The sequence below is a fragment of the Choloepus didactylus genome, chromosome 11 (assembly GCF_015220235.1).
Source record: "Choloepus didactylus isolate mChoDid1 chromosome 11, mChoDid1.pri, whole genome shotgun sequence".
Lineage (NCBI taxonomy): Eukaryota > Metazoa > Chordata > Mammalia > Pilosa > Megalonychidae > Choloepus > Choloepus didactylus.
The window spans coordinates 21,953,031-21,977,338 of record NC_051317.1 but is presented as its reverse complement, the minus strand read 5'-3'; the positions used below and the strand labels follow the sequence as shown (position 1 = coordinate 21,977,338).

Sequence of the window (24,308 nt, the reverse complement as noted above, 5' to 3'; positions counted from 1 at the left end):
GCTTGCAAATTTTGGGTGAATTCTGAATTAGAGTATGCAGTTAATAGTTCTATGAAGCAAAAATGAGGCTTAGCTGGAAGAAGTGATCATTTTACATTATCTTTTCACCAAGAGAATGTTGAAAAATTTGTCCATGAGTTGTCTCCATAAAAGTAGTAGTTTTGTTGTTGTATGTTGTCGATTTCTGTTATGGTAATACAGTTCTGCATATAAGGTCCATCCTCTCATGTCTTATTCTGAGTAAATATCATTTTTAAGGAGGTTTATCTTCCCAGCACTTTCCTGAGGGCTCCAGCCACCGTTTTGTTGCAAAGACTGTAGATGAGGGGGTTGAGCATGGGAGTGACAATAGTGTAGAAGACAGAAACTACTTCATCCTGCTCAGCGGTATGATACGCTTTGGGGAGAAAGTACTTGATGATGGCTGTTCCATAGAAGAGAAACACGACAATCATATGGGAGGAACAGGTTGCCAAAGCCTTTCTCATTCCTAAATTTGATCCTAATCTCAAAACCAAAGAAAGTATCTGCCCATATGAGGCCATGATGGCAGATATTGGAATGAGGAGAAACACACCACCACTCACAAAAAGCCCATTTTCATAAAGGGATGTATCAGCACAAACAAGTTTCAGGAGAGCTGGGATCTCACAAAAGAAATGATGGATTTCTCGGGATGCACAGTAAGGGAGATTCAGAACGTATATGACGTGGACCAGGGCATTGAGCAGAGAGCCCAGCCAGGTGCCTGCCACCAAGAAGGCACAGACTGCAGGGCACATGAGAACTGAGTAGCGGAGAGGGTGGCATATGGCAACATAGCGGTCATAAGCCATGACTGCCAGGAGAAAGCACTCTGCTGCACAAAGGGTCATGACGAAGAAGAGCTGAATTCCACAGTTAATAAAGGAAATAGTATTCTTCCCAGACAGGAAATCACTGGCTATCTTGGGGACAATTGCAGAGCTATACAAGAGATCCATGATGGAAAGTTGGCTAAGAAAGAAGTACATAGGTGTATGAAGTCGAGAGTCCAACCAAATGAGAACTAGCATCATAATATTCCCAACAAGTGTGATAAGAAACACCAAGAAGATGAGAGAGAACAGGAGATTGGGAGTTTGAATGTGGTGAAATAGCCCTAATAGAACCAAATCAGTTCCAGTTGTCTCATTAATCCATCTCCCCATTTTCTCCTTCCCAATTCATTATCCTGGAGAGATTAGACAAAGATATTTAGTCCTACCTCAAATTGGTCCACCCTCATTTTACAATGTGCCAACTTCATTCTCTTCCCTAGTCCCACCATAGTATTTATTATGTGTTTCACCTACTTTCAGCTCTATGTCTACCACACAATTGTTCTCATTACCATTGCAATGTCACTGCAGGCTGATTTATAATAGTTCAACCAAACTTCACCAACATATTATATTCTCAGCATTTTAAGGAAATGAATTTTAAACTCTTTGAAATTTTGATAATTTTAAGAAGTACAATTTGATTTAAAAATATAAAATTCATACATAGCTTTATAATCTCTCTCCCTCTCTCTCTCTATTTCTTAGTCTATATCTCAATATCTCTCTCTTTATATATTTTAGTTTATACATTATATAAATTTACATAACTGTATCTCTGTGTATATATACAACATCAATACTTGAAAGAGACATTCTCTTGTTTGCTTATTCCTGGTTTGCAAGAATTAGAGCCTGTAAAAATGAGATAGCATTCATAAGTAATTGTCTTACACCTCTGTGAAATATCTTAGTTGCTTTACACATGCCATTTTACCTTTGTAACAGGTCTGCAAGGAATTACTTTCTTTCTTTCAAAAGTGAAGTCTAATTGTAGCGAGATCAAGTTAGTTTGCATATTTAAACAGCTATTAAAGGTCCAGGACGTAATCACATCTAAATGTTTTCAATATCCCTGTTTCTTTGCCTCAGCATGTTGTCTATTGTGGCCCCTAAAAGAGAAATCTCGATTTTGAAATCAAGATGGGAAGTTTGTCTTTACTTTTTGTGATTTGATGACTGAAACCATAAGACCATTCAAGGAGTACCATTAGAAGCCCAGTATCAAATTAGATGCCTGCTGGGTGAGATTCAGTATCTTAATTCCACATACTCAAATGACTGTTAATGACATGACAAAGTTCAACAAAATGGAAACAAATGAACAAGCATAAACTGCTATTAGTGATGTAATTTGGCAGAGGGCTTGTCAATGGACTTCATCTGTGCTTAACATAGAAGAGCTCGGTGTGAAAGGAAACGAAGAGTACCTCAACCAACAGGGCAGTAACCTAGTCTGAAGGGCAGCTAAATGTAGAGAACCTCAATTGATCCATATGCTGTTTTGCAGAAATAAAAAGGAAATGAGCAGGTTAGTTAAATTTGTTGATGTATAGGCATTATATTTTTTAGGATGTTCCTCAAAATTTGGGGCATATAAAACACAACATCCTTGTACAACAAAAATTTATCAAAAAGTAGATTTCACCCAGCACTGAAAACTAGCTTATTTCCTGGAAAAGGCTAATCAGAGTAATGGTTTGCCACACTCTGTAGTGACTTTCTTCTTATGGTTGAAGCATGCATATCTATTATGATGCACTATATAGGAAATTCCTTATAATTCTATATAATTGACATTGACCCCTTAACAAATAAGAATTTTTGTAAGAATACTGCATTATACTCATCATGTTTATTTCAAGGGGTGTAAGCCCATAAATCAGTAACTAGCACTCCAGAAAATATGGGGAGAAATACAAAATAACATCAGCAGAAAGAAGTTCAAAACAATGTGGACTTATTTAGGCTTAAATTCAGGGATGATCATCTCTGCTAATAATATGAGTTTTCAATTGCATTTCAGTAATATAATTTTTCAATTTCAAAATTGGGCTCATAAGCTCATTCTAAAATAAACACAATTAAAATGTGCAATATGTAGTATTTTAAAAATAACATGAATCAGGTGTTTTCAATTTTTTTCGGTTGATTGTTTGAAAATTGAGTACTTATTTAACCTATTGAAGCATTTTCTTCAAACAGGTCAACTCAATTAAAGAAAAAATCTTTTAGTCAAGATTGATTTTTTTTTATACTTTGTCTTCATTACCATTGTTTGTGAAAACGCATGTCCTTGGTCTCAAAGATAAAGAAGGAGACAATAAAAATAGTTTCATGAGAAAATCAGAACAAACATACAATGCATTTGGATCCCTGACAGTGAACTAATTTCATTGTCTCTAGTTGTTTTTGAATATAAAGAAATGTATATTAAATGAGTGTAAAACATAGAGAGTTGGTCATTCTAAATCAGTGGGGCATGTGTCAACTAGAGAATTGTAGATGCAAACTAGATAAGATATTAGGAATATAATAGTTAATTATTAAAGGCACACTTGCCATATTATTAATCAACTCCTATTTTGATATTCTCCCTCCTACAAAATTACTTTACAAAACCATCAAGAGATTTTCAGCAGTTAATTATAATTTTGGAGTTTGGATTACTTCTGATTATTTATTCTTGCTTCTATACCAACAAATAAATTGATATATGATTCTCTAATATGGCAAGCTTTTACAAATGAATGTTTTATTCTTGTCAATGCACGGGAAGTGTGAATCCATACATTAAGGAGTTTTACATAAGCACAGAGATTAGGTTCAGTTTTTTTTTATTTAGGCTCAGTTGTAATATATAATGTTATCTTACAATGTTCTAGTGATTTTCACAATTGATATTTCATATACTGTTTCATAATTTGGTGAAAAGATTATTTTACATGTAGTTAGTACTTTTTAATGTTGTTTAAAACAAATATATTTCAATCCAAAGAGTCACTTAGTTTATTTGAAGTGACTGGTAAGATCCCAGCATGTAAAGACTCAAAAGCCCATCATCTTTATCTCAGTAAGTTAACTTGCACATTTTTAAGTCCTATGTGTAATAAGTCTATCAATATGCATTAATTTATATTTAAAGAATGTAGGGGTAGAGGGTTCTATTAGGATTTATTAAGGAAATAATGTTATTTTCCCATGTGAATATATCAAATTGTTTTACATTTTTGAATTTAACAAAGTCAAAATTCTTACACAGTGGTAAATAAATAAATAAAAACAAATCTCTTCATCTACTCATTTTAAAAGGTGTTCAATGACTATGCATTAATGATATTTTTTGTTATTCAAATATTTTTGAGACTATATTTATTCTTTTGTTATTGAAGAATGTCTGAAGGATGTATGGTATCAGACATACATGGTAAAAAGAAAATATTGGTATTTAAGAGATGCTCAATTTCACTTATATTTATAATGACTCAAAAATTATAATAGATTAATTTGTAACATTATTTAGGCTGAGCTGCAAAAGCAAGGCTGACAATGTTGAATGAAATAGCTACTCCCATAACAATAACAGTAACATCATCCCTATTTTGTAATTGAAATTTTTATGGCTTAAAAGTACATTCTATTTTCTATTCAGAAATACTAGATAAGGATTAACTTACCTGTTATATTTTTCTTCAAGATATTACAAGAAATCTATTTATGTAAAAGGAAGGTCTGTGCAGAAACATATCCAGAGAGATTCATCATATTTGCTGTTAGGGCCATACATTACCAATGAACTAGGGAGGTTAAATACAACATGAAGTTCTCTACCACAGAGGTTTGGAACAATTTACAATTCTCTCTGCATTGTCCCGAAAGGGTATCTGAGATTATTTGCAGTTGTTTAGTATGCCTTGGGGAAAAGGACATATCCAGAGTTTCGGAGTGTTAATTGACACAGTTTCTGAACAAACGTTATGTTCTCGGAATCTGCAATATCTCTTAGTCCACCAATTGTACTGAGACATGTGGAAGGAAATTTATAAATGGAGTTTTGGCATGGGTATAATGTAGTAGGTATAGTGGGCTCATGAACCCATGAAGTAATTATTTCCCCAGTTTTTGAATGGAGATTTGGAATAGATATTCTCATGAGTTTTTGCATATTGGCTTCAGACTTGTGAATGAGGATTTTCATGGTAGAAGGGTTAAGTAGAAGTCTACATTACTGAGTCCTCCTTCCAAAAAATAAGCCAAAATTAATACTGCATCTTGGAGAAAAAAATATTTCCGAAATAATGGAAAACAAATATTTACATTAAATAAGCCAAAATTAATACTGCATCTTGGAGAAAAAAATATTTCCGAAATAATGGAAAACAAATATTTACATTATAAATCTATGTCTTCCATATGCCTTTGCTTTTTGGTTTATACAGAAAAATAGTTGTACCTTAGAGAACAACAGTAGATTATCATAAACTTAATTATGATAATTAGTGGGTGACTCTAATTTCCTCTGTGTTAGGTGCTTTTTTCTACTCCTCAAATTCCTCTCTACCTGCTATCAAATATCACTCTGTCAGGCTCAGCAATACAGCATCACTACCTTATCCACAACAGAGTGAGGATTCTGTGCAACCCACTATGTCACTTGGGCACCATTTGACCCAACAGATTAAGGGTGTTTGAAATGTGTGTGATGGATCTGAATGCTGAAATGAGTCCCTGGTAGGTCATGAAAAACATTTTCGGGCCAAATATCTAAGGGTTTGAAACATACAGCAGAAAACTATTCTTTCATTCTTTGAGAAACAGATCTTGGTTTACTACTGGACTCTCACATACACATAACTACTGACCATGGGTCCATCTTTCATGCCAGACTACCTTACACACATCTCTTCATCTGGGCATGTACAACAGCTTTTAGGATTACCCTATTATGTGTGATTGTTTCTCCTCCAGGAGAGGATTTCCTTTTCTCTCTTCCCCTTCAGTAGTCCCAGCCTGTTGTCTTTGTTTTTATATAAATTTTTCTCCCCAGTGGCTATGATTTGTTCAACTGCTCTTCCCATTCAGGGCCCACTTTTTGGTACAGCTTTCAGTTATGGGGACACACTGCTTTAAAGTTTTCTCCTTTTCTGTGTGGCTTTTGTGCCTCTGGTAACTTCCACATCAGGAGAATCCACCCCATGGAACCAGATTGGGTCAGTGTTTAAAAAAAAAGCTCAATATTTTGTTTAGGTGCCCCAGGAATTAGGGACTGTACTGGATGGGTGCACAACTTGTGAACAGTTCCCTTACAGGCCTCTCTTATTTCCTGGGGACTGTTAGGGCCCCATCTTGTTTATAGTTAGTCTTGGGCCTTGTGCATAAATGTGCACGGGGCTCAAGGTCATCACCTTGTGTGGTTTGCAGTCAGTGACCATGGTGGGAGGTGCCCAGGCAGAGTGCTGCCACTTTGTGACACTTAAGCTATGAGCACCAAGCATTGGGGAGGTTTCACAACTTGCTTGCTTCTGTTATAAGCTTCCTACAGTTTTGGGGGGAGGGGTGTTCTTTATTTCTTCAATTCAATGTCAGTAGAGTCTTTCTTCAGTGTTTGTTGTCCTCCAGAGTTCCAAGCAACTCAGATCTGCTCTAAGAGGAGATCTGCCCAGTTATGACATGCCACCATCTTGATGACCAACATTATTTCTTGAGACTGACAAAAGCATAGGTGTGTGAGGTAGGGGTCCTTTTCCTTTCCATTGCAAATAGAAATCCAGTTTTCTCAGCACTATTTTTGAAGACACTAATTTTTCCCCAACTGAAGAGTCCTTGCCTGCTTGTCAACAATCACTTGACCATAAATGTGGCTGTTGATTTCTGAGCTCTCAATTCAGTTCCATTGGTCCCTATGTTTGTTCTTGTGCTAGTACCATGCTCTTTAGATGACTGTGACTTTGTAAGAAGTTTTAAGATCAGGAAGTGTGAGCCTTTCAACTTCATTCTTCTTTTTCAAAAGGGCTTTGGCTCTTTGGGAACACTTATCCTTCCATATAAATAGATGATTCAGTTTTTCATATCTGAAAAGAAGGTTGTTGGAATTTTTTTTTATGGTCATCTAAGTAGAAACTTGGGTTAGTGCATTAAATGCAAAATATTTTTCACATAGTATTGAGAAATAACAATAATAAACACTACTAAAAGGTATTAGACATAATTTCAAGAGGCAATTTTACCTTTATGCTAAAGAAACTTAGTCTCCAAGGCCTCACAAATACCCTGGGTCCTTCCAAGGTCCTATCTTAATTTTGTATTTATATTTCTGTGTTCTCTTAAATAAAACACCAAAAAGTGTAAAATTTAATTCTCTTCTGAATTTGGATACATCACTTTGATATTCTAGAAATATTTCACTCAGTGGATGAATTTGAAGTAAGTAGAGACTGTCTTTCAGTCTCAAGTCATCATATAAAATCTGGGATTTGAATTCCATGATGACTATGTTTCCTTCTACAATTGATGGTCAAGGTTTGCATGACTCTTGTTTTTTGTTTTGTTTTTTTCCTTTTTTGGGGAAGTTGTTGTAACATGTTTTACATAAATGTGAACAAAATGATATTATAAACTAAATAATAACACATGTTAGCTTAGGGGAAAATGGAAAATGAACATAAGAGACATTCCTACTTATGTTAATAGTAACTAACTGATGTAAAGTTAAGTAAATGGAAGTGTAAGCCTGTGTGTCCTCCCTCTGAACTCCAACCTACATCACCTTGCATGTTAAGTTATTGTACTTTCCTTCTTCATATATGAACATCTTATTATCCCATGGAATTATGTAAGAGAATTGTCTGGTTAAAATCAAACTCACTTTAATTTTCCAAGACTGAATAGATCACTTTGCAATTGAACAAGGTAAAGTGAGCAACATGAAATTATCTAAAATTCTCTCTACAAACTTGGGCACAATGAACCCTTATGGATGCAACATTTTAATTGAACCTGTGGACATTTAGAAGCATGACTTCCATTATCATGGTAATATTGGGATTTTGGGGGGAATTCAAATTTTTGCAATATTAAAATACTCTTTCTACTTTTTCATGTAATTCTTCAGTAATCCACATTTATACATGCATATATATATATATATTTTACACAAAAATCAAACTATTTATTATTGAGGTTTTAATCATGTGGATGTGTATTTGAAAGGGAAAATAGAGTAAATATATTTTTTCAAAAGCCAATAAATTTAAATCAGTTATCTGATTTCAGTTTCCATTTGAACAAATATATTTTGAACACAAAATCTGAAGTAGATTTTTTTTTTTGATTGCAGACGTCAGTTCTAACAATGCACCACCTGCAATTATCATCTGTGCTTAACTGTGGATTAGGGACTAAGATTTCCAAAATGATCTCTGGAAAAACAACTCTGTGCTGTCATTCAGGCTTTGTTATTCCTTTTAGTGAGCACAGGCAGAGTAGATTTAGAACAGCTCATAAAAGTTCTAGGATTTTTGGATTGGTAAATGAGCATTGGTTTCAACTTAAACACCAGGTATATTAACCTGTGACCAGAGAGTTAGCCTGCCCTTTGAAAATCTGAAGCCAGGTTTTGACATCTGTCTAGCTATGAAAGTCCTAGAATGGCATCTTATTCCAATAAAAGGCTGTTATATCTACATTCAAATCTGTTCTTTAGTGTGGACCTTCATCAGTTACCTGACCTAGATCTTCTGGATAACTTGCCAGAGACTCTGCTTTAGCTCTTGCCACTTTGTCTTGCATTTTTATATTATGGGGATGGCTTCTTTCTTTAAACCTCATGAACCAATTACCACTAGTTCCAAACTTTTCTTCCTCAATTTCTTCACCTCTCTCAAACTTTATAGAATTTAAAAGAGTTAGGGCCTTGCTTTGTATTAAGCTTTATTGTAAGGGAATGTAAGGGTGTGATCTTCTATCCAGATGACTAAAACTTTCCTCATACCAGTAATAAGTCTGTTTCACTTTCTTATTACTCTTGTGTTCACTGGAGTGGCACTTTTAATTTCCTTCAAGAACTTTTCCTTTGCATTCTTAACCTGGCTAACTGTTTGGTACAATAGGCCTAGGTTTCATCCTATCTTGACTTTTGACATGCATTCTCAGTAAGCATAATCATTTCTGGACTTGGATTTAAAGTTGGCATGTGGATTTTCCTTTCATTTAAATCTGAAGCCACTGTGGGGTTATTAATTGGCCTAATTTCAATATCGTTGAGTCTCAGAGAATAGAGAGTCTCAAGGGGAGGGAGAGAGATGAGAGAAGGTGGAGCAATCAGAGCACACAGCATTTATTGGTTAAAGTTTGCCGTCCTAAATGGATGCAGTTCATGATGCCCCAAAACTATTCCAATAGTAACATCAATGATCACTGGTCAAAGATCTCCATAACAGATGTAATAATAATGAAACAACTTGAAATTTTATGGAATTACCAAAATGTGACATAGAGACATGAAATAAGCATGTTATTGAAAAATTTTGTGCAGATTTGCTTGATGCAGGGTTGCCACAAGCCTTCAATTAATAAAAGCACATTATCTGCAAAGCACAATAAAATGAATTATGTCTGTGTCTTCCTTTATGCCCATATTCTTGATTTTGGCTATGTATTTTTGGAATGGTACAAGTTTGTAAAATGTTTCAAAAATACAAATACATCATGAGAATTTTATAAAGCTGTATTAAAATACTTTGTAAAATTTACACATTTAACATATTTAAATCCACTATGATATGTATGTCACATATAATGTTTTCAATGTAAACATGTAATATATTAAATCAACTTCATGATGGTGAACTTTAATGTAAGGGAAATTTGGAGTGCTTTCAAAAATGTGTGTGGAAGATGATAAGGACCAGGTTAAGCTATATTAGGAAATAAATAAATGTAATTTAATACCTTATTTGCTAATGTTGTATAGAAAAAAATGTATGGCTTTCAGTTTATGTCTCCATTGATTCTAAACCAGTTCTCAAATCTCCACTGGTTCATTTTCATTGTATATTATTTCAAATTGCTTCCCTCACATTTAAGGTCTTTAGTAATGCACAAGATTTGCAGTATAATTATACTACCTTAGGCATGTTGTTTGCAATTTGTTTAAATCTACTAGTGAATAAATTACCATAAAATGTTCATTTCTCAACATATTTCTTGTAAAATAATTTCAATTGATGTTCACATTTGGAATTTCATCTATATTAAATAAGTGACTTTGGATGTGGAGGGAGGAGGAGGCAGGGAGGAATTGGATTCCTTCCATTTTGGGAAAGAAGCTTTACATTTTGGGAAAGGAGATTTATGTGATTCTGAACTGACACAGTAAATTTAGCATATTTCCCTCATATTTCAAGTAAAATATTTTATATCTTAATACATTATATTGTGTGTCCTAAAATTTATTTCTTCAAGTTATGGAAAAATATTTGCAGTATTCACTGTTGATTTATATATATATTCTTTTTGGAAGCATGTCTATTCCACTCTTTTGCCCATTTTTAAATTCAGTTGTCTGTCTTTTTTTCACTGAGTTGCAGGATTTCTTCATATATCCTGGATATTAAACATGTATCAGATATGTAGTTTCCAAATATATTCTCCCATTGAGTAGGCTACTTGTTCACTCTCTTGAAAAAGTCCTTTGAAGCACAAAAGTTTGAAATTTTTAGGAATTCTTCTTCATCATTTTTTTCATTGCTTGTACTTTGGGTATAAGGTATAAGAAACCACCTCCTACTGTCAGACCTTAAGGATGCTTCTCTAGTTTTTCTTCTAGGAGTTTTATATTTCTGGCTTTCTGTTTAGGTATTGGATCCATTTTTAGTTAATTTTTGTATAAGGTGTGAGACGAAGGTCTTCCTTAATTCTTTTGTATATAGATATCCATTTCTCCCAGCAACATTTGTTGAAGAGACATCCCTGTACCAGTTGAGTGGACTTAGCCTTGTCAAAATCAGTTGACCATAGATATGAGGGTCTATTTCTGAACTCTCAATTTGACTCCATTCATCAACATGACAATCTTGATGACAATTCCATGTTGTTTTTACTACTGTAGTTTTGTAGTATGCTTTAAAGTCAGGGAGTAATAGTTCTTCCAATACATTTTTCTTTTTCCAGATGTTTTTGGCTATTCATGCCCACTTATCTTTCAAGATAAATTTGATGATTGCCTTTTCCAATTCTGCAAAGTGGGATGTTGGAGTTTTGATTGGAATTGCATTGGCATCTTAACAATATTTGGTCTTCCAATCCATGAACATGGAATGTCCTTCCATTTATTATGTTTTATTTTATTCCATTTATCAATGCTTTGTAATTTTCCGTGAACAGGTCCTTTATATCCTTGGTTAAATTTATTCCTAGCTGTTTGACTCTTTTAATTGTGATTGCAAATGGAATATTTTTCCTGATTTCCTCCTCAGATTGTTCATTACTAGTATCTAGAAACATTACTGATATTTGCATGCTGATTGGATCCCACCACTTTACTGAACTTGTTTGTTAGCTTTAGGAGCTTTCTTGTAGGTTTTTCCATCCTTTCTAAATATAGGATCATGCCATGTGCACATGTTGAAAGTTTTACTTCTTCATTTCTGAATGCCTTTTATTTCCTTTTCTTGCCTAATTGCTCTAGCTAGAACTTCTAGCACAATATTAAATAACAGTGGTGACAGAGGGCATCCTTGTCTTGTGTCCAATCTTAGTGGGAAAGCTTTCAGTCTTTCACCAGTCAGTACAATGTCAGCTGTTGGTTTTTCATTTATGCTCTTTATTGCATTGAGAAATATTCCTTATATTCCTAATTTTGAAGGGTTTTGAATCCAGAAGGGATGCTGAATTATTTCAAATGCCATTTTTGCATCAATTGAGATGATCACATGGTTCTTCACTTTCAATTTTTTTATATGATGTATTACATTAATTGATTTCCTTATGTTGAACCACCCATGCATACCTGAGATAAACCCCACTTGACCATGGTGTATGATTCTCTTAATGTACAGTTGGATTCAGTCTGCAAGTATTTTGTTGAGGATTTTTGAATCTATATTCATTATAGAGATTGGTCTGTAATATCCCTTTCTTCTATATTTATCTACATTTGTAATTACGGTGATATTGGCTTCAGTGAGTGATTTAGGTAGTGTTTCTTTCTCTTCAAATTTTGGAAGAGTTTGAGCAAATTGGTATTAATTCTTCTTGGAATGACTGGTAGAATTTACCTGTGAAGCCAGATCTGGTCCTGGGCTTTCCTTTTTAGGAGGGTTTTTGATGATTTTCAAATACTTTTATTGTGATTGGTGTGTTGAGGTCTTACGTTTCTTCTGGAGTCAGTGAAGGTTGTTTTTGTATTTCTAGAAAATTGTCCATTTCATCTAAGTTGTCTAGTTTGTTGTGCACATAGTATAGACTTATTACCTTCTTTATTTCTGTGGTATCAGTAGAATTGTCTGATTTTATTTATTTGAATCTTCTCTATTTCTTTGTCAGTCTGAGGGCCTTTCAATTTTTTTTAATCAAACAATCTTTTTTTTATTTAAAAATCCATCCCAAAATTCATCTCTGGGTTTTATTTTTTGTTTGAAAAGAAGCAAACATTTAGAAGTATTAAATGTTACTAGTCTACAATTCATCTTGCTAGGAACATTTTTAGTTTGTGTGGGGAGATAAACCCATTAGACTTGATTAGGCAGAGTACTCTTGGCCAACAGGCCAGAATTGGGGCACATCTGTGTACTCAGGCAGCAATCAGAGGTCTGAATTGAGGGAGCCACACCTCAGATGCAGGCACTCTTAGATCTCCGCCCCCTCCAAACCTGTTAGTGAGTCCCAAGTCAATGCATAAGAGATTGTATTTAACTTAGTAAAACAAACAAAACAAAACAACTACACCTACTTTCTAAATTACATTGCAAAGTCAAAACAGATGAACAAAATTGTAGCCTCACTCTAATTTATGGTTTTGCTATCCACATGTCACAGGACCATGTTAAAGTTAAGAAGGAATTATAAGATTCCTCTGGTGATTTCAGAATGATTGGAAGGGGTCCATACTATAAGATTTCATATTATAGCAAGGCTCCAATATTTCTTGAATCAGGGCAGGGACTATAAATCACAGTACAAAATCTTTAATTCTTTCACTGGAGAACCAACCGGTGCTAAATATGAGAATCACTTATATAACATCCATTTTAAAATGAAGATATAAAGTATTAATTGCATAGGGATTTAAATATAAGGACAAGAAGAACATTAAGTAAAAAAAATCATAAAAAGGGCACTATGGTGTCAAAAGAGAGAATTTTCATTCTTAAGAGTAATAAATCTGAATAACTGCCTAATTAAAAATCACAGTATGTTGCTTTAACAGTGAACGTCAACTGTTCCATTAATTCCAAATTGGAAACCAATATTAGGACTAACAAGAACACAACTAAATCACATTGACTAAACCTGATCAGTGTATTAGCACACTGGTGTGTACCTGACTATTTATATAATCTACCCTTGTAAACAATATAAAGTTTAATACATATTAACTACTGTGAAAGCACATCATCACTTCATCCTGGCAGTGATTTATAGGCTTACTGGATGCTTTAACTCTTCAGTCTTTAAAGAGTACAAGATCTGACCCAGCAGAATCTTTACCCAAGGAACCAAAAACACTGTAATTAACAAAATATAATAGAATTCCACCACTAAAAACTAAACATACATGAACCAGAGAGTGAGTTCTTGAAACCAGTATTTACATTATCCTCAGCAATGTGTGACGAGTCCAACTACACTCTATTTTCAGCTACACAAAGTTCCAGGTAGAAAGTTAAATTGTGAATCTACTCATTTAATGTTGTTAAACTGTAGTTCAAATAGCAATTTTCAAATCTAAAATCTAAAAGTAGCTTCATTAACTTAGTATTGTTATAGAGAGTAGTGTGAGGAGAAGCAAGTACTCCCAAAGGAATTATGTTAAGGTACATTGGGAATACTTTAAGTGAAAAAGTGTTTTAAGTGAAAAAGTGCATAAATGCAGTAACAATACTATAAGTGTGTTAACTGTAGAACAAATGTTTCTCTGGGAGCTAAACAATGCTATTTTTGTACATTATTTACAAATTATGAATTGTTCAGATACCACATAGCACCATTTAGGGTCTCAGTTGCTTGATTATATCTGCAAGGTTCTTTGACTTCAATTCCGCTCACTGGAGGATCTGCTTAGAATAGAAGTGTCAAGTCATCTTCAGTCAAACACTGCTATGGATGTGGTTCTGTTTTCAGGGTTTGTTTTTTACAGTTCTGTTTTCTTGTGTTCAGAAACAGCAAAGAAATATTTTCATTTCATGCTCTTGGTTGGTGTATCTGATTCAGTGGATCTTCTCCCATCAGTCCAGGCTTCCCGGGTGCTCTTTAGTGCCAGTGTCTTCTGCTGGCCAACCACAACATAATCCACCCTCTCATCTGCTGCACTGCTGCTGGAGTCACTGCTCTTTTGCTTTTGTGGTGGTGTGGATTTCCCAGAATCTAAATCTAGGTATTCCACCTGTTTGTCTCCTTTGGGCTTTATCATAGGGCTGTTTCCTCCATCAAGACTATTACTACCAAAAAGATTTGTGTCTTCACTGGTCAAGTTTGGGTTCATGGGAACATATTTCTCTTCGCTATCATGTCAGTCACTGCTTGAAGTTGTGCTGTGCACTGAATCCAGTTGGGGGAACATGAGAAACCTAGAGCAGTCTCATGCAAAACTCCTAGTGATGGGAGCTCTAACTGAGGCTTGCAATTCTTTCCATTCTGGTGAAAGTTGTATTTCTAAATGTGCAGGCTTGGCTTTTCTGTCTGGCTTGAGATTCCTATCCACAGGGGGTATTTCATAGTCTGCAACAGGAACTGGCCTTCGGGGAGGGGTCTTTGGGCTGTACCTGAATCCCATATGAGCAGAAGGGGGAACCTGCATCCCAAATGAAGAAAAATCAAATGCCCCTGGTGTCATTCACACATAATTTGCTTCCTGTATTGGTTCTATAAAACTGCTGGAGTGTTGTCACAGTGGAGAGTTGGGATTCATTGGGACATGATTTTCATCCAGTTCCTCACTTGATATACTTTCCACTGTCAACACATTTTTGATTCTAAAGTGGCTATGGAAGCCTTCCAGTGAACTAGATCTATCACTTGGAAATGTTCGTGGAATATCATAGCAGTCTTGAGAACTAGCGTCTTTTCACAATTTGTTCAATCTACAGTGGAAATGATATTACTATGTAATGGAGGCATTCCTGCTTTAGGGATATAGTAACTACTGACAGTGTCTGAACCCATGCATGTGATACTACTCATTTCCACAAGAGATCGGTCATGAACTGGATGTGGTTTTGGTAGCTGAGGTGGTAGAGTATCTGGAATAGTCTCTAGCTCTGACATCTGTCCCAAGGTTCCTTCTGGAAATGTTCATGGAATCTGGAATTACCAGGTATTGGAGGAATGTCATAACTAATAGACACATGCCTCATTTGAGACTCTGCATTTGATGTCCCTGATGGGGTATTAAAAACATAGAATTCTCCATCTGCTTCGGCATTCAATGGAGATACCTTTGGTAAAATACCACAGGAATAACTCCTGGGCAGATTATAAAGGCTGGAGTCTACAGAAAGCAATGCAGTATGTGATGGTGGAGAGTCATACATTATTTGCTGCTGAAAAAAAGCCATTCACTCCTTGTTTGTTCAGGGAGGAAGCAGGATTTTTATAAGAAGGGACGTTATCATTGCAGTCTGTTGCAAAGGAGATGGATTTTTCAAAGTCAGCATGTGTTCTCCTGGGTTCAGGCTTCTTGCTTTGAAAGTTGATTAGCGAGAGGTAGTCTTGAGGATGCTCCTGGATGCCAAGAGTTTTCCAGGTGTGGTGGAAGGTTAATTAGCCGATATGGAGGAAGTAGAGTAGCCGAAGAAGAATCCACCCGGGTGGACGACGGGACTGTATTTACAGATAAAGATAAATCAGCTGCTGCTTGTAAGGAGTTGCCCAGTGGCTTCACAGCATCTTCTGTAGGATTAAACCCACAGATATCACAAATACAAGAACGTACTTATTCATCTCCTCTTCACTGTCTGCTACCAAGTAGAAGATCCGGTCAATAGTGTTGATACAAAAAATGTAGCTGTTTTCAAACTCTTTTTTGTTAAATGTCAATCCAGCATCAACTTGCTGACATAAATTTAAATCAATAATATGAATAGGCTTCTTGGAATAATCATTTTTGTAATATTCCAAGACATCTGGATCTCCAGTTAAATGGCCACTGTGTAACACAAACCATCTCTTCTTCCATGCGTAACGCTTCAACTTTTTCTCCGGGGGGGATTTGCGGGGCCATCCCGAGCATACCACCTCGCCGCCGCTCATGGTGCGCGTCTCTCCGGGTCCTGGAGGGGCGGCTGAGGGGCAGGTGAGCGCGCTCCCGACACAGCCGATGCCTGCGGGCGCGCAGCGGCAAAGACTGCTTTTCTGGCGGCACTCCCCTAGTGGACCGAGCAGGCGGGCTACGCGGAGCGTGGTGGGTTCTCTCCTGCCGGTTTCCCGCGTCCGAGCCTCCCCCACTCAAGTCCACGTATCTGAGCAGACACTGGCTGCACAGCTTCTATCCACAGCTCGAGACAGGGGCCGCGGGGTTCGGACCCTTTCAGGCGTCCGGCCCCAGCCTCCCATCAGTGCGTCGGCCTCGCCGCCCGGAGCGCCGTCGGGCTGGTTGTTTCAACAGCGTTCAGGCGCAGATGGGCTGGCGTCTTGGCGGGAGTCTGCCGCGACCTGGAGCCCAGGCCTGGGTCCGTTGAGCTCCGCCTCTGCAGACCAACCTCCCCAGAGTGCTTTCGGAAACAGACACACACGCAAATATACAACGCAATGCTCCCGTACGGTGCCCTCTCCAGTCGCCCATTCTTGGTTTCGTGCGTTGAGCGGGATCCCCTCCTTCTCTTTCCACGGGAGAAGGTGGGTCCAAGGGCCCGTCAATTCTGTTGATCTTAAAGAAAAAGACATTTTGTTTTGTTGATTCTCTATATTTTTGTTGTTGTTGTTCTCAATTTCATTTATTTCTGATCTACTTTTGATTATTTCTTTCTGCTTGCTTTGGGATTAGTTTGCTGGTTTTTTTTTTTTTTTTTTTTTTTTTTTGTTTGTTTGTTTGTTTTTTTGTTTTTTTGTGTTTTTTTTTTTTTTTTTTTTTTTTCTGGCTCCTCCAGGTGTGTAGTTAGGTCTTTGATTTTAGCTCTTCCTACTTTTTCAATATAGAGGTTTAGGGCTACAAAATTCCCTCTCAGCACTGCCTTCACTGCATCCCCCAAGTTTTGATATGTTGTGTTCTTGTTTTCAATTGTCTTAAGATATTTACTGATTTCTCTTGCAATTTCTTCTTTTTTTAAACTGATTGTTAAGAGTGTGTTACCTCCATAAATTTGTGAATATTCTAGTTTTCTGCTTGTGGTTGATTTCTAGCTTCATTCCATTATATCTGAGAGAGTGATTTATACAATTTCAACTTTTTAAAATTTATTAAGACCTGTTTCTGACTCAACATGTGGTCTATTCTGGAGAATGACCCATGAGCACTTGAGAAGTATGTATATGTTTCTGTTTTGGGATGCATTGTTCTGTATATATGTGTTAGGTATAGTTCATTTATCAAATTATTCAAGTTTTCTGTTTCTATATTGATCCTCTGTCTAGATATTCTGTCTTTTGATGTGAGTGTTATATTGAAGTCTCCTGATGTGAGTGGTGTATTGAAGTCTCCAACTATTATTTTAGATACATCTACTTCTCCCTTCAGTTTTCTAGTGGTTGCAGTCTGTTTTGGGGGGCAATTTGATTAGGTGCATATATATTTATGATTGTTACTTCTTCTTGGTTGACTGCCCCTTTTATTAATATATAGTGACCTTCTTTGTCTCCTATAACAGTTGCATTTAAAGTCTGTTATATCTGATAGCTAAGCCAGGTTTTGTTTTGTTTTGCTTTGTTTTGTATATGGTTTGCTTGTAATATCTTTTCCAGCCTTTCACTTTCATCCTATTTGTATCCTTGGATGTAAGGTGAGTCTCTTGTTGATAACAAATAGATAGCTCATATTTTTTTATACATTCTGCAAGTATGTCTTTTGATTAAGTTATTTAATCCATTAAAATTCAATATTATTACTGTAAAAACAGTATTTTAACCATTTTATCCTATGACTTTTATGTGTCATACCTTTTTTGTCTTTCTACCAATTTAGTTACCTTTAATGATACTATTCATTCTGCATTCTCCTTCAAGCTTCACTCTCCTTTCCTTTCCAGTCAGCCTGCAAGACATCCTTTAGTATTTGTTATGGGTTGGGTTTCTTTAACAAAATATCTCTCAACTTCTGCTTATCTTTGAATGTCTTAAACTCTACCCCATTTTTGAAGGGCAGTTTTATCAGATAGAGAATTCAGGGCTGGCAGTTTTACTCTTTCAGTATCTTGAGTATATCATACCACTGCCTTCTTGCCTCCATGCCACCTTTTGAGTGGGGCATAGTCTTATCAGGCATCCTTTGTATGCAATGAATCTCTTTTCCCTTGCTGATTTCAGAATTCTTTTCTTTGACATATGACATTCTGTTCAGTATGTGCCTTGTAGTAAGTCTTTTTGGATTTATTCAATTTTCAGTACATTGTTCTTCTTTGACATGGTTATCAATGCTTTTCATAAGAGTTGGGAAATTCTCAACCATTATTTCCTCAAATATGTCTTCTGCCCCCTTTCCCTTCTCTTCTCCTTCTTGGACACCCATGAAATGTGTGTTTGTATATTTCATGTTGTCAATCAGTTCCCTGAAGCACTGCTCAATTTTTCCCATTTTTTCTATATCTGTTCTTTTGTCTATTCAAATTCAAATACGTTGTCTTCTAGCTTGCTGATCCTTTCCTCTGCCTCTTTAAATCTGCTGTTTTATGCCTCTAGTGTATTTTTAACTTCATCTGTCTTGCCTTTCATTCCCATAAGATCTGCTTTTTTTTTGCATGCTTTCAAATTCTTCTTTATGTTCACCAAGTGTCTTCTTAATATTATTTATCTCTTTTGCCATCTCCTTGAATTGATTTAGGAGATTGGCTTGAACATCTTTAATTAGTTCTAAATTCTGTAACTCCTCTGACTTTTTGATTTGCTCCTTTGACTGGACCATACCTTCCTGTTTCTTAGTGTGATTTGCAATGCTTTGCTGTTGTCTGGACATTGGATTATCTTTGTGAGTTTACTCTGAAGGTCAGAGTTTCTCTTGTCAAAGTTTTTGTTATTGATTTGATTTGTGTTACTGCACTTCTTTGTCACTTAGTTTGTCATTATTATTCCATGCTGCCAAACCTGGAGGGGGGAAGGATTGTGCATAATTAATGTGTTCAAGGGTCAAAATACAGTCAGAGCTTATGGTAACTGGGTGAGTAACCATATTCTCCTTACAGTCAACCTGTGTGTGTATTTTGATGAAATCTAAACCATTCATGACCTATTTCCTGAAAGTTACTATCATAAAACTAAAAGATGATCTCTACACAATACATGTATTTGTAATATATTTGATATCATTGCAAATAAAAATAGTACAGAAGTAATGCTAAAATCACTATGATTATAGAGTCAGAAATTTATATGTCAATAGCAAATTTTATCCAAATCATATTCAAATAGTTTAACATGAGGAAATATCTTAATGTAGTGTGCACACTAATATTAACTGAATAAAAACATATAAGTATCCTAAATACATGTATTATAGAATGTGAAAATTTAGTTCAAAAAATGTAATACAAAGTATAACTGTGCTGGTTTGGATGTATTATGTCCCCCAAAATGCCTTTATCTTTGATGCAGTCTTGTGTGAGCAGGAAATGTATTGGTGGTGATTGAGTTGGAGACTTTTGATTGGATGTTTCTATGGAGATGTGATCACTCAACTGTGGGTAAGATCTTTCATTGGATAATTTCCTTGCCTATGGTAGTTTGGAGGTATTATGTACCCCATAACACCATTATCTTTGATGTAATCTTGTGTGGGCAAATGTATTAGTGTTGAGTGGATTGTAATTCTTTGAGTGTTTCCATGGAGATGCAACTCACCCAACTGTGGGTGATGACTCTGACTGGATAGTTTCTGTGGAGGTGTGGCTCTGCCCATCCAGCATGGGCCTTGATTAGATTACTGGAGCACTATGTAAGCTCAGACAGAAGGAGCAAGCTTGCTACAGCCAAGAGGGACACTTTGAAGAAAGCACAGAAGCTGTGAAAGGAGATGAAACTTACAGAGACATTTTGGAGATGACCTTAGAAAGCAGACTTTTGCTCCAGAGAAGCTAAGAGAGGACAAATGCCCCAAGAGCAACTGAGAGTAACACTTTGGAGAGAAGCTGAAGCCTAGAGATGGACATCGTGGGAGAAAGCCATTTTGAAACCAGAACTCTGGAGCAGATGCCAGCCATGGGCCTTCCTAGCTAACAGAGGTTTTCCAGATGCCATTGGCCATTCTTCAGTGAAGGTACCCCCTTACCTTGGACACTTTATGGCCTTAAGACTAACTTTGTAACTACATAAACCCCCTTCAAAAAAGCCAATCCATCTCTGGTGTTTTGCATTCTGGCAGCATTAGCAAACTAAAACAATAACTATATACAATGGGCTGGAGAAGATATTGCAATATATACAAATACCAAGATATAACAATATATAAATAAGAATATACATTATTATTCAATCAATGAGGAAAATTTAAACAATGTAATAGAAAACATACTGTTCATGAGAAATTCAGAGTGTTTGCAGAAGAAATTCAAGAGGGTAATGAATAGAAAAAAATGAGTTTTTGCTTCACTATCATTAAGGAACATGTAACTTAAAGCAAATTACTTTCTACTCTTACATTATTGGCAATAATTATACAACTTAATGATACTTACCAATATCAAATTTGGAAGAATTGAAACACAAGTCAGAGTATAACAGTTGAGGATGCAATATTCAAAAACTTTTAGAATATTTACTAGGGAAAATGTTTCATGCACAAAGGCAGGGGTTATATTAGGGAATAGTAGAAAGAACCAAAATATTAGTAAGTACACTATGCTATATGCATACAATATATTAAATTAAAGTAGCAATTAATTTAATAACATAAATGTGTAATACATATTATTGAGTAAACAAAGCATGAGAGAGTGATATGCTCAATATTTTACAGCACTTACTTCAATTTTAGCAAACAGAACATTTATATATTTTAATGATATGAAGAATATTGGTGATGTATACTAACCACCAAAATATGCTAGCATTTATTTAAACTATGATGCCAGTTGGCACAAGGATCACTGCTTTTCAATTAAGTAACAAATAAACAAAAAAGGATTTGCTTTACCATAGATTACAGCTGAAGCCCAAACACAATCCTCTCGGTAATACTAGGTCCATTGCTGTTTGACAATTTGAATTTGTGAGCAAAAGACATACCTCATATAAGTATAACAGGGAAAACCATTTGAACATTCATATACCCTTTTACTATCAAAATACTTAAAGTAAGAGAAATGGGACCTAGAGGCATTAGTGAAATGAGAAGCTCATGTTGGAAGTAAATGAGATGCCTTATATTTTATTTGAAGAAGGTCCTGGAGAACAAGTTCATTTGGGTAAGTCATAATTAACTGATCACTTTTAGTCTCCAACTTTTAATGAAATTTGTTACTTTTTAAATTTTAATTCATCATGATATTGAAGGAAATGATGGAAATTTTAAGAGACCACATTAAGAGAATTTAGGATAAATATGATGTGATAATTATGAGAGATGTCACATCATAGACTAAAATGCATGAATATGAAACTACTTCAACAGAGGAACACCAAAAGTGTAGTCAACTGGGATTGCATATGTAATATTTCTTAATACACTGAGAAAATTATACATGACATACAGAAGAAAATATTAAAATTAAATAGAATTTTGATGTGTATTACTATATGTAAATTTTGTCTGATTTATCTTGAATAAAAATTAGTGTGTAAAAACAGCAATAATGAAAAGCAGGATGTTTTGGCAAAATACTTCTTGGTAAGTAAAAGATTAAAGACAATGAATCCTCCAGGTCTGAGATTTCCCATGTCAACTGAACCTGTTTTTTTAGGGAATGCTCAAGTTTCCTTTAAAACTGATCTCATCACTTAATTATTAGTATGTCTTCCAGGTATGCTTACAGCTATGGAGAATGTAAATGAAACCAAAGGGAGAATGTCATTCTTCTAGTGTTTTTCAACCACACAGGTCCCATCTGCTCCTGTTCTCCATGGTGCTCATGACCTGAATCACCTCCCTCATGAGCAACACCCTTATGATTGTCCTCATCTCTGTAGGCCCCAGACTCCACATGCCCACGTACATCCTGCTTAGCCAGCTTTCCTTATGGATACGATGCTGGTCTCCACCATCATCCCCAAAATGGCAGCCAACTACATAATGGACACTATGTCCATCTTTCCCACTCACTATGGAGCCCAGATCTTCCTGTTTCTCAGGCTGTGTGGCAGTGAGTGCTTCCTCTTAGCAGCCATATCCCATGTCTGCTATATGGCCATCAGTTATGCACAGTGCTACTCCATTCTCATGAATGAAATGTGATTGCTCATGACAGCAGGTTCCTGGTTCCTGAGAGGGGTTGATGGGCTGTTGCAGACTGGGGACATTTTGAGCTGCCATTACTGTGGCTCCTGGGAAATCAATCACTTCTTTGTAAGGCACCAACACTTGTGTGCCTTGCCTGTGATGACCACACAATTTTTGAGTTATTCATGTATGTCTGCTGCATCCTGATGCTCTTGATCCCTTTGTCTCTCATGTTGACATCCTATGGTCTAATCCTGGCTGCTGTGCTGCACATGCAGTCCACTGAGGTCCAAAACAAAGTATTTATGACCTGTCCCTCTCACTTGGCTGTTGTGGGACTGTTCTATGGCACCATTGTATCCATCTACATGAGGCTTGAATCTTATAATTCAGTGGACCCTCACAAGGTGTTCTCAGCTTTTTACACCATCCTCACAACTGTGTTGAACCCCTTATATACAATGTGAGGAATAAAGAAGTCAAGGGGCTTTGAGGAAGTGACCTGAGAAACATTTTAGGTGATATCAATATTGAGCACAATTTGCAGCAATGGCAACACCCAAATTGGGTTCCGCTACATTCTCAAATGTTACCTCATTTGTGCTATTTAACTTATTCTATGTGTTGTATCAATTAATTTTGCTCTCAATTTTCCAGTATGACTTCATTGTTTTTCACATAATTACTGTGAAATATGTTTACTTATAATAGTAATTGAGAACAAACACAGCCAAGTAAATTTTCACATATTAAAATCAGTAAATATTGACTTGCACTTAATTTTTATGCAGATGAAAACATAGCATCATATATTACAAAGAAAGCCTCACAGGCTTCAAGTTTCAGATCCTTTGTGGTTTTGGTTCAGATGTGTTCTGAAAACTCTTATAATCAGTGATATAAAAGTATACAACTTTGTTACATGTTAATTTTTTGTTCAGAAACAGAAAGACCTATACAATTTTTATGAAAGAAATCTCAGTTTAGAAATGAAGAAAACAGAATGAAAATAATCTGCTTGCCAAAAATTCTTAACATCTGAATTTTAACAATATGTGGATGAAATAGCATATCTATTTCATCAAAATGCCCAGATTAACTTAAAATATCACACCACTACTGCAGATCTGCAAGAAATAAGGAAAGCATGCCACTCTACAATATCAACGATTAAAGTGTTTTTCTGTCAGACAGTGCTGTTTTTACATCCTTTAACTTGTAAAACTCAAATAAAAGTTAACATCAAACCATCTTTCTTGTCACTACATTAAATGAATTAAGTTAGAATACAACTAGGATAAGAGGATATAAATCCATATCACAAAACATCAGTTTCAAGCACAATTCATTCTAAATGCATACAACAAAGGAAGTAGTACTACATTCAAGTCCTGGCCATGGGTGGTTATATGCCTGGGTTTTCCATAATTAAAAAAAATTATGTAAATATATTTGAGTGATAAATATATATTTATAAATATATTTAGGGAATTTTATATGAGCATAGATTACTTCATGAACCCACAAACTCTAAACTACAGTATAATCAAAACATGTTAATTATATACCAGATATACTTTTCATAGAGCTTAGTTGCAAAGGATGGCTGGTCTTGCTTATTGAGGGTTCCTATATATCTCTCTTTCAAAGGTTGTATTTGGCAGTTTTAAGAGTTAAGAGAAGAATGTGACATAATTCCTATTATCTAAAGA

At 35.7% G+C, this 24,308-nt stretch overlaps 1 protein-coding gene and 2 pseudogenes across 1 annotated transcript; 1 reads left to right on the top strand and 2 right to left on the bottom strand.

The window, feature by feature from the left end:
• Positions 1-263: 263 nt before the first annotated feature.
• On the bottom strand, positions 264-1,190 carry LOC119506570 (olfactory receptor 2T2-like). Its single transcript, XM_037799580.1, has one exon. The coding sequence runs from the start codon at positions 1,188-1,190 to the stop codon at positions 264-266; it is 927 nt and encodes a 308-aa protein (XP_037655508.1).
• A 13,066-nt stretch (positions 1,191-14,256) lies between these two features.
• LOC119506205 lies at positions 14,257-16,328 on the bottom strand (annotated as a pseudogene).
• On the top strand, positions 16,327-23,089 carry LOC119506569 (annotated as a pseudogene).
• The last annotated feature ends 1,219 nt before the right edge of the window (positions 23,090-24,308 follow it).

Excerpts from the sequence above, each read along its gene's own strand:
- LOC119506570 (XM_037799580.1), bottom strand. The coding sequence starts at position 1,190 with ATGGGGAGATGGATTAATGAGACAACTGGAACTGATTTGGTTCTATTA.